Source organism: Lactuca sativa, chromosome 4 (assembly GCF_002870075.4).
Source record: "Lactuca sativa cultivar Salinas chromosome 4, Lsat_Salinas_v11, whole genome shotgun sequence".
Taxonomy (NCBI): domain Eukaryota; kingdom Viridiplantae; phylum Streptophyta; class Magnoliopsida; order Asterales; family Asteraceae; genus Lactuca; species Lactuca sativa.
Window position 1 is genome coordinate 334032424 of NC_056626.2, and position 10909 is coordinate 334043332.

The following is a 10909-nucleotide window of genomic DNA, read 5'->3' on the forward strand; positions in this document are numbered from 1 at the left end:
GTGAAGGTTACGAGTTCTTGGACCAGGGAATTCGGGGTTGCCTAATTTCAACGTAAGTGGTGAAATGTGATCTAATTTCTACTAGAGTTGATTTTCGTCCAACAAATTATTTGATATGTTGTAATTTTCTTATGTAGTATAGATGTGGAGATTGTAGGTAACTCCAAATGTTAATTGAGAACTAAATAAATTGAAGAAACATGGTGATATGCATCATTAAGATTCATATGCATCTAATGTATTAGGACAAGATGAAGCAATCAATTAGTGTAGGCATTTAATGGTCTGGAGAAATTAAAGCAAGATGATCGGGTAAATATTAAAAAGGTTATGTAAGTTAAACACAAGACAAATTTCTAAGCACAAAATTTAAGTATGTTACTCGGATATGCCTTGTGTTTATTTGCTGTATCTCAATTAGTCGGTTAGATTATGCATCTTATAATGTTATAAATATATTAGCTTTTAAAATGATTAACACTTGAATAATAGAAATTCTCATGCCAAAATCAACAATACAAAAGTAACACTCGAATGGAAAAAGTAAAATAACATAAGAAATAGGTTTTATAAAATAACATAAGAAATAGGTTTTATTATAATAGGGTTTACAATGGTTTAACCGATAAACTTTGACATATTTGTACAAATTGTTACATTAAAGAGGTGTGGATATCTTCCTTGTCACAATGCGTTTTAAAGCCGTGAGTGCAACATATCTCATAAGAACTATTAGATTAGGTGTTTAAGCTCATAACTATAATTAGTAATATTTGAATTGATAGTAACACATAGGGATGAGCATCGGAACCGGGTACCCGCTTTTGAAACCGGAACCGCCTCGGAACTGCCGGTTTCGGAACCGGAACCGCCTTAGGCAGTTCTGGTTCCGGTTCCTAAAGTTATGGAACCGCCTAAGGCGGTTCCGGTTCCGGTTCTCGTTTTTTCGGAACCGCTACCCGCTGGGTACCCGCCGGAACCAGTTTATATATATATATATATATATATATATATATATATATATATATATATATATATATATATATATATATATATATATAATTTCATAAAAAGGTGTGTTACTTAGACCGGTTTAGAATATATTGGTCCGATTTTGTCCGTCTTTGGTCCGAATTGATTTAATTTGGATCGAACTAAATTGCGGTTTTGTCGAAAAAAGTTAACAAAATTAATGCGACCGGGTTACCCGCTCCCGGAACCGGAACCGCCGGTTCCGGGACTGGTTCCAAATATTTAAGAACCGCCTAGAGCGGTTCCGGTTCCGGTTCTAACTTTGTAGGAACCGCCGGTTCCGGTTCCGGTTCCGGTTCTCGCCAAATGAGGCGGATACCCGCCTACGCTCATCCCTAGTAACACAGTCCTTTTGGGATTGCCCTCAAGACTAACAACTGAGAAAGATGATTTTGGATAAAGAGGTTGATTTATTATTTGATTAATAAATTGAAATAAATAATTTGTTAATATATTATGAGAATAATATATTATTTAGAAATAGCAATATTTAATCAGAAATTAATTAGAATTAATTTTGGGATTAAAAGAATTAATTAAAAGTGCATAGACTTAATTGTAATTGTTCAATAGTTGAGCAAAAGGCAATCTAGAACTCTTCATATGCGATGGACGGTTTTTCTTGTGCCTTAGGATCTCTAGAATTGTCTCTAATGGATAAACACGAAAGTGGATAATTATCTGGTTTAAGATAATCTTGGACTTGGGCTTATCTAGGATTTCCTATCTGCACTATAAACAGGGATCATCTATGATGTTTTTAAACCATGAGGACTAAACTTCAGATATGAGAAAACCACATGGACCATTTATGATGTTTTTTCTAAAAAAAATTCATATATTAATTTGATTCTAATATAGCAGTCAATAATAGAAATATCGTTGGTAGCAACGGTGTTTCATTCGTTTTCGAACTGAATTGTCTTGATGTTTTTATAATAGAAAAACGTTAAGATTTTTCCAAACCAATTGCATTCAACTCCGTGATCATATGCAACAAGGATTTAGAGATTAAGTCATAGATCCATGAGACAATAAATATACAAAAAACATTGGAATATAAAGGAATTTCATTAAACAGTAATCTTATTAATCTTCAAAAAAATTGTAATAACATAACTAAAATATTTCTTAGCCAATTAATAAAAAGGCTCAACTAGAAAACATGACAATCGAGAAGTAAAAAAATTATCATTTTGTTTGTCCATAACTTTATTTCAATTGTTAACACCTATCCTTGTCGGCAAAAAAATAAATAACAATATACTAGTTGGATAACCCATGCATGACATGTTTATTAATTTTATATTTTTGACACAAATTTACTAATATTCTCTTACAAAGGGTTCATTTCTGTAAATTCGCTATTAGACAATGATCATTTTGTAATTTTGTGAAATATATGGTAATTTGACTAATTTCTGTAATTTTTTATGCATGGACTATTTCTGTAATATTTGAAAATCAGGGAACATTTATGTAATTTTGTGAAACACAAAGACTAATTCTGTAAATTTGCTAATAAGCAGTGGTCATACCGTTTTTATAAATTTGCTATTAGAAAAAGATCATTTTTTATAATTTTGTAAAACAACAAGACCTTTTCTGTAACAGAATTGTACAGAGGGACATTTTTTGCAAAGTATAAGGACCATTTTTATAATTTGTTTTTCACATAGGGACCATTTCTGTAGTTGTATATTAAAATAGGGACCATTTTAGTAAGTTAAAGGACCATTTCTATTTAAAAAAAAAAAAGACAAAACTTCAAAAATGGTTCCTGTGGTTTTCGAAAATATCAAGTTTAGTCCCTAAGTTCAAAGAATCTCACAGATGGTCCTTGTGGTTTCAAAACTTTTAATAAATGGTCATTTTCGCTAACTCCGTTAGCATTTAGCCGTTAAGTGATGGGCATTTCTGTCATTTCACAACCACAGGGACCATTTATGAAGTTTTGCCTTATTTTTTTAAAAAAAGATAAAAAAAAATATAATTATTTAATATTAAAGGCCTCTCTCTCTTTCTCTCTCTTTCTCTCTCTCTCTCTCTCTCTCTCTCTCTCTCTCTCTCTCTCTCTCTCTCTCTCTCCAAACACCCAAATCCTCTCAAAACTCATAAATTTCTCTCTTAGCAGTTCCCCATCCCTGTATAAAACCAGTTATGGAATCGATTTCCTCAAATACAAAAAGTGAAAACACGACCTGTCACCTCTAACCTAAAATCAAATCCAATCTTGAAAGCTGTAATAAAATCCAAACCAAAATCAAAATCAAACAATTGAAAATCAAAACTGATGAAGTTAAAACTAAAACCAACAAAAAATTTGTATCAAAAAAGTTGACTTCGTTTAAGAGGTGGGTGTTGTCTTTTGAAATCGTACAAAGAGAAGCTTACAAGAGCTCCACCAATCGTCGACATTCCTGTCGTAGAGTTGGTGAGCTCCTCACCCACATGGCCACATCTCTTCAGCCTTCGATACTGTCTCCAGCTCGAGTGGGTGCTCTGAGTTTCGTAGTTCGTTCTCTAATGCCCAACAAGAAGAAGACTAGGGAAATGAAGCATAATGCTCCGACACGTGCACCAGTAATGGTGTCATCACCTGCTACCATTAAAGGTCCTGGAACAAGCATCGTTTCTCCTTCTCAGTTCATGTTCTCAAAAAACGTAACCAAAATCATTTCTATGAAAACGAACCTGGTCACCGTAGATTTGGGGTCTTTTACAAGGGTTAGTTACACGATGGAACAAAAATTCCAGTAAGAGAGATGAAAGAGTGATGCTCTGGATGAATATACAGATGAAAGAATGGGATATATATATATATATATATATATATATATATATATATATATATATATATATATATATATATATATATATATATATATTTCAAGTAATTGACGATACTTATGTAAAAGAGAGAAATTTGTGAGTTTTGTGAGGATTTGGGTGTTTGGAGAGAGAGAGAGGCCCTTTAATTAAATAATTATATATATATATATATATATATTTTTAAAATAAGAGAAAACCTCATAAATGGTCCCTGTGTATTAAAATGACGAAAATGCCCCTCACTTAACGGTAGAAAGTTGACGGAGTTAGGCAGAAGGACTAAATATTAAAAGTTTTGAAACCACAATGACCATCTGTGAGGTTTTTTGAACTTAGGGACTAAACTTGATATTTTTGAAAACCACAGGGATCATTTTTGAAGTTTTGTCTAAAAAAAATCTTGACAGGGACTGTTTGGCTAAATATCCCTAAGAATATATGAAAATAATAATATTACATTTAATTATTTATTTGCCAAAATGAAGAAAAGTTTTTGTTTATATTTATATTTTTTCTCTTACTTTATTTAGATATGGTTCATCGGTTTTAGTTTGTATAATTATAAGTGAAATAAAAAAGAAGCAGAAGAATTAGTCATCATATAAACTCCAGGTTCCATTCTTCATTTTCGTCAATAAGCGATTGTCTTTTGGTAACGATAATTCGTGATGGTGATAGTATGGATTATTCCTTGGATGGTTTTAGAAAAATAAAGGAAATGATTTGTTGATTATTCTAATCCTTTTTACAAAAATTAATATATATATATATATATATATATATATATATATATATATATATATATATATATATATATATATATATATATATATATATATATATATATATATATATATATATATATATATATATATATATATATATATATATATATATATACACACGATGTATAGCTACAGCTCTACAAACGTATCGAATACAAACAATTTAAAAAGGCTAATCAATCAAAAATCTTATGTACTTTAAAAACTAAAACCTGTTTCTAAATTTCATTAAACATCAATAATAAAATACAAACCAAATTTTATTATTCACATTTTCAGAATTACAAACCTGAATTACACTAAACATATATAAATTAAATAAAAACATTTTTTTTCTAATTAGAACGTATATGTTAAAAACCATGAAAGTTTAATGACTGTTTTATACATAATGTTCCGACAGTTTGAACATATCAGGTTAAGAAATGTGAGGGGGCTTACAGTATTTACTTCATATTCGAGGGTCCTTCAGTGGCATGGTAAGGGGTGGGAAAAAGAAAGTCAAAAAGAAGGAATTTGTGAGCCTATAATGAAAATACAAATGTGTCAAATATGAAATATACATGGTGGGAAACACGAGAGACTTCGAAAAATATAATATATCCGTTCCATAAATCAGTCAAATTTGTTAAAAACATACAGTAAAATAAAATACGCAAAAACGATCTCAATACATTAAAAAAACGCAATAAACAAAAAGTGGAATAAAAAAGACATTTTTGCTTGTTCTAATATTAAAACATGTTCCGAAATCAACAAATGCCAATTTTAAGTGATGTAATAAAACAATATCGTGGAGGAGTACAAGGTAAACACTCTTCAAATAGTAGTAAGTTCAATGAAACAACATTGTGGAGGACATGATCCAAATGCGAATTCCGTACAAAACACGAAATGGTTGGTTAGTCGGAAGAAGGATTTGAAGACCCAAAAAGGTTGAATTTATAATAAATAAATAAATAAATAAATACTCTGTTTAATTTTATAAGAAAAAACCAATAATTCAAATAAAATAGTTTTTGAGATATGTTATACCTTTTATGTCTTATGTCAATTTATATTTTTCACACTTACAATACAATTATTATAGTTCTAGTTCTAGCTTATAACTACCAACTAGTTTTTTGAGTAAATTACACATATGGTCCCAATGGTTTAGGGTAATTTGCCGTTTGGTCCCTAGCTTTTTTTTTAACTCGGAAGACTCATACTGTTTGTTTTTGTTACACGTTTGGTCCATGTCTTACCTAAAAAGACTATTTTGCCATTGATTTTTTAATTTATTTAAATAAACACACTTCCAAACTCACCTCATCATCTTACCTTACCTACCACATCATTTTTTTTTTAGATAATAGTCTTTTTAGGCAAGACAAAGACTAAGCGCGTAACAAAAACAAACAACATGGATCAAACGTGTAACAAAAACAAATAATAAGGACCTTTCGAGTTAAAAAAATAAGCTAAAGACAAAACATGCAAATTACCCTTAACCATAGGGACCATTCGTGTAATTTACTCTAGTTTTTTTGAACATACCTCAAATATAGTTATATAACCCAAAGTATTTTGAGTAAATTCTAAAAAATGGTCCGTGAGTATAATGGAACTCACAACTTTGGTCTTTTTTTTTTTGGTTAACTACTCTTTTTTTACAGATTTCGTCCTAAATGGTCAATATAACTTCTTTTATGTATCTTTTTTTAAAAAAAAATAATAATCTAATACCAAAAATATAATACATTACAAGGACAAAATTTGTAATTTTAACAATTAACAATTCAGGACATTTTATAGGCTAATGAGGGGTGAGCAGTGACCAATCAAGTAAGTAGGCCCATCAAGAGTATAACGAATTAAAGGCTGTCGATGCTAACAATACACACCAGTCATCAAGATTTAAATAAATTTTGTCCCCTCAATTCCAAATTTACAATTTTACCCCTCCACTCCCACCCCTCAAGTAAAGCATCTTCTTCATTCCCAAAACTTCAAACTCATTTTATCCAAATTATCCAGGTATCCCTTCCTTTCAAAATTTATCTTTCTTTAAAATCCATTAATATTTCCACTTTTCTCACTTAATTATGTACGATTTCTTGAAGCCAAATCCAAGAAAACACACCCAAATGGAATCCTCACAGGTATTTACTATTTAAAGTTTAATTCTTACATTTTTTTTTATTAAAAATACAATCTTTTAGCTCCTAATTTATGTTTCAAATCCCTCAAAAGCCATTTCCAACCGAAAACGACCTATCAGATGCTCGAAAAACAGTAAGAAATCTCGCAATCAAGATTGAAAAATCAAACTCAAGAACTCAAAAACAACATAAACAAGAAGAAAAAGAGGAAGATTCTGAGTACACAAAAGTGATGAAAGAAATCGAACACATCAAACAAGAATTGGCAAAACTGAAGCTCGATATGAAACGTGTTTTGAAGGAGAAGAAATACGCAGAAAACGTATTCAAAGCCTCGAGTTCTAAAAGTTATACACTTTCAAGTGCAGTAGAAAGAATCAAGAAAGAAATCGATGAACTCGATGAAGAACAAGTTCTTGTTGAAATAGCAAGAATCGAAGCTATTAAAGAACGTGAAGCCATTGATGCTCAAACGAAAGAAGAAGACACTCGTTATCAAACCAAGTTGAAAGAAATCAAAAGGAAAACCGAAGAAATTGTCCAAATGAACAACACTCCAGATTTGTTACAAATGATGAATGTAGAATTAGAATATGCAAAAGCTGAACTTGAAGAAATTAAAAGGGAAGGTTTTGGTTTCATGACCTCCATGGATGTTATTAGAAACGAGCTCAAAATCATTCGAGAAGAATTGAGTCGATTAGAGAAAGAAGAAGAGAAGCGTGACTTGACTATTGAAACCCTAAATTCAAAGATTTTGAAGGGGAAAGCGAAATTGGAATTGGTAAACGCTACAACCGAAAAAGCAAACTCGATCGCGTCGAATTTAGCGATCACGGTTGATCACTTACGAGCCGAATCCGAGACCGTAAAGAAAGAAAAAGAGATTATAATTGAAGAAATCGAAAAAATCAAATTGGAAATCCCGAAAACGGAATCCGGAATCGAATTATCCGGGAAACAACTGGAATCGGTGATGGAGGAGTTGAAAAACGAGAAGTTATCGGAATTCAAAGCTCTTGAAGATTTAAAAAATTTAATCGATTCCACCGTTCAGGCACGGGACCCGTCAAGTTTAAATAGTCCAACAATAACAATAACGAGTTTTGAATACGAGTATTTGACCGGAAAAGCGGGCGGTGCCAAGGCGGTTTCCGATAAGAAAGTGGCGGCTGCTCGAGCTTGGGTGGAGGCGTTGAAGACGAATGAGAAGGAGATATTGATGAAAGTTGAGATGGTTAAAAGAGAAATTAGTGAAATTGAAGCAAGGGAAGAAGATTTATCGATTAAGAGGAGATCTTCGATTGATGGTGGGGTAAAAGTTTTGGCATCACCTCGAAGATCGATGTATAAAATTGGGAATATGACACCCGGGAGACGAAGATCATTGAAGTTATTATCGCCTGCAACTCGACACGCGATTAGATCGACGAGTTTTAGTAAGAAACGGGAGAAGGCAACGAGTAATTTAGCAAAGCTTTTGGATGATGAGGATGATGAAACGGGTGAGTGAATTTTTGGAATGTAAAACGATGTTTGTTTTATGTTTGAATAAAGAGTTAGGAAGTTAGTTTACCCATAATTCTTTAAACTTTTGTTTTCTAATCATGTAATTAGGCGTACAGATAAAAGGGTTCAACTCTTAGCAGTTGCACTGTAGGAGTTTCAATTTCAATATCGCTTAAGAGGCCATTGGGTTCTTATACCATATTTGGTATGCTTGCAAAAATGGTCTAGGGTTCGCATCTCAATAGCCACAGTATAAAATTTTCAATTCCAATGTGGATTGTGCTTCTTACATTCAGTCGACTTTTATGTCAGTAGTACAATTGTCGTTGTCAGTTCAGTATCAGCTACTGTTATTGTGCTTCTTATATACACTCGACTTTTATATCAGTACAATTGTCGTTGTTACTATACCCGATTTACATTTTTACCTGATTTACATTTAACATGATGATATCATTGTATCACAATAAGTGAATAGCCCTTGTTGCATAAACCATATAATAGGGTTTCAAGTGTCAACTACAATCATTTAAATTTTGATTCATATTATACAGAATTAACATGGGGGAAAGATGAATTAATAACTCAACAAGCTCTAATACTGTCTAAATAGCTTATACATAAACAAATGGTAATTTCGAAACATATAATATAACATTAAAAACATACCTAAACCAGAAAGCACACACTGAAAGAAACTGGTCAAACTGTTATTGTTGTGAAGTACCAATTTGTGCAGAGGAATCAGACAACGCCACTGCTTCCATTTTCTTCACGATTTCAAACTTTTGAGGCGGAAATGGAGGCACAGAAGGCTGGCTCTTGTAAATCTGAGCATACACAAGGTCATTATCATACTCGGTTTCATAAACCGGGCCCACCTGTGGTGGTGGTGGTGTCGCCACTCGTTCAGGTGGTGGAGCCGCCGCCATTGTATCTTTATGCAAAGGAGGACGAGCTAGGGTTCCGGTCATGTCAGCAGGAGCAGGGATATTGTAAGATTGATCTGCGGGGATCACGTAGATGGGGTAGGGTTGATGTGGCGGCTGTTGGTAGGGCATGTACATTGGGTAGTAAGAGGAGGAGATTGGTAGTGGTCCGGTTGGGTATTGAATGTAATGTGGTGGTGGTCCGGCGGGAATGTATTGAACCGGCGGCGGCGGTCTTTGGTCGGAGATTTGTTGTATCTGGTAACCGGAAGCTTGACAGGTCCTTTGCATTTGAATCGTGGATGAAGGATTGTAGATTATACTCTCGGATTCAGGAATCATTTGTTCTTGATAGATTCGAGCTTTTTGATCGGGAAAACCATTTGCAACAGAATTATCACTATAAATGGCAAACAAAATTATCTAATTAAGTAATTATTACTCATAGCCAAATCATGGAGAATATGAACATAAGTATATAACTTGAGATTCGTTCTTCATTACCTTTCAATCGAACCAGGTGCAGCTACTTTAATCTTCTTATCCACCAAATTACCTCCAGCATCTTCATTGTTAGCCCCAATTTGGGTCAAATTTGAGGCTGAAATCGACGAATTGATTGACCCAAAAGAGGAACAAGTTTCCAAAACCATTGATTCCGGCACCGAACCCGAATCACCACCAGTACCACCGCATTTCCCCGAATCCCCACTGTTCATCAAACTCTCACCATTCCCTTCCATACAATCCATCCCCATCAAACCATTACCCATACCAGACCCATCAGACAACCCTCTGTTAATAATCATGGTGCTCTTCAAAGCATCAGAAAACCAGGTCTCCGATTTCGGGTCAAGCAATAACGACCCAACAGATTCGGGTCTGGTAGGGAAGAGGAATAATCGGATGCGGGAGGGAGTTGGGGAGCTTGCGATTCGGTCATGTTCTTCAAGCATGTTCTGGAGATCTTCATCGGTGGTGATGGAAATGAGAGAATCGAGGTCCTCGTTGGGAAGCTGGTACTTGAGCGTGAAGGGGCGGTTGCCGTAAAGAGCCCGAGAGAGATGGTGGGTGAGGGAGGAGATGGTGGAAGCTGTGGTGCGACGGTCAACGGCGACGATGCGGGTTTCTCCACCGGCGTAGCAGAGAGATTTGGTTTGTGGACGGGGGACTATGTGGCCACCGTAGCTGCACATAAGGCGGATTTTGGGAGTAGGTAAAGGTGGGAGGGAGTGGGAGTGGGAATGGGAATGGGGAGGTTCGACGGTGGTGGCGGTGGTGGTTGGTGGCGGAGGTGGCGGGTCCATCGCGGTGAAGAAGATCTCGAGAGCGGTTCTGGAAGGGGTTTTTCGTAAGCTACGGCTTTTCTTGCAAGGGAAAGAGTATAATAAGCAGGTGGTGGAGTGGGTCACGGCTAGGTGACATAAGGACTCTCACTGCCATGTTTATCCTTTAATTAAAAAAAAAAATTAAGAAAAAGTTAAATTTGTAGATACTATTTTATACTATTATCACAAGTTTTGTTTTTCTAAATTTGTTGGTTATGACTTATGATTTCCACTAGTGTACGACTTTTTTTTTGTTGCTATGTAATTTATTTTTAAACCAGAAATTGCTCCTTCTCGTTTTCTTGTTTTCTTTTCTTTGTCAAGCTTTTAAGTTCTAATATCCGTTTTGC

General features: G+C 34.1%; 2 protein-coding genes across 2 annotated transcripts; one reads left to right on the top strand and one right to left on the bottom strand.

Annotated features, from left to right (window-relative positions):
• The first annotated feature begins 6502 nt into the window (after positions 1-6502).
• On the top strand, positions 6503-8368 carry LOC111917898 (protein PLASTID MOVEMENT IMPAIRED 2). Its single transcript, XM_023913533.3, has 3 exons — positions 6503-6668; positions 6755-6793; positions 6885-8368. The coding sequence occupies exons 1-3, from the start codon at positions 6519-6521 to the stop codon at positions 8304-8306; spliced, it is 1611 nt and encodes a 536-aa protein (XP_023769301.1). The 5' UTR covers positions 6503-6518; the 3' UTR covers positions 8307-8368.
• A 401-nt stretch (positions 8369-8769) lies between these two features.
• LOC111917899 (uncharacterized) lies at positions 8770-10643 on the bottom strand. Its single transcript, XM_023913534.3, has 2 exons — positions 9736-10643; positions 8770-9631 (listed from the first exon to the last, which is right to left on the bottom strand). The coding sequence occupies exons 1-2, from the start codon at positions 10536-10538 to the stop codon at positions 9013-9015; spliced, it is 1422 nt and encodes a 473-aa protein (XP_023769302.1). The 5' UTR covers positions 10539-10643; the 3' UTR covers positions 8770-9012.
• Positions 10644-10909: the final 266 nt, after the last annotated feature.

Excerpts from the sequence above, each read along its gene's own strand:
- LOC111917899 (XM_023913534.3), bottom strand. The coding sequence starts at position 10,538 with ATGGACCCGCCACCTCCGCCACCAACCACCACCGCCACCACCGTCGAA. Across the intron at positions 9,632-9,735 it reads GCACCTGGTTCGATTGAAAG|TGATAATTCTGTTGCAAATG; the intron begins GTAATGAAGAAC and ends TGCCATTTATAG.
- LOC111917898 (XM_023913533.3), top strand. The coding sequence starts at position 6,519 with ATGCTAACAATACACACCAGTCATCAAGATTTAAATAAATTTTGTCCC. Across the intron at positions 6,669-6,754 it reads ATTTTATCCAAATTATCCAG|CCAAATCCAAGAAAACACAC; the intron begins GTATCCCTTCCT and ends GATTTCTTGAAG. Across the intron at positions 6,794-6,884 it reads CCCAAATGGAATCCTCACAG|CCATTTCCAACCGAAAACGA; the intron begins GTATTTACTATT and ends ATCCCTCAAAAG.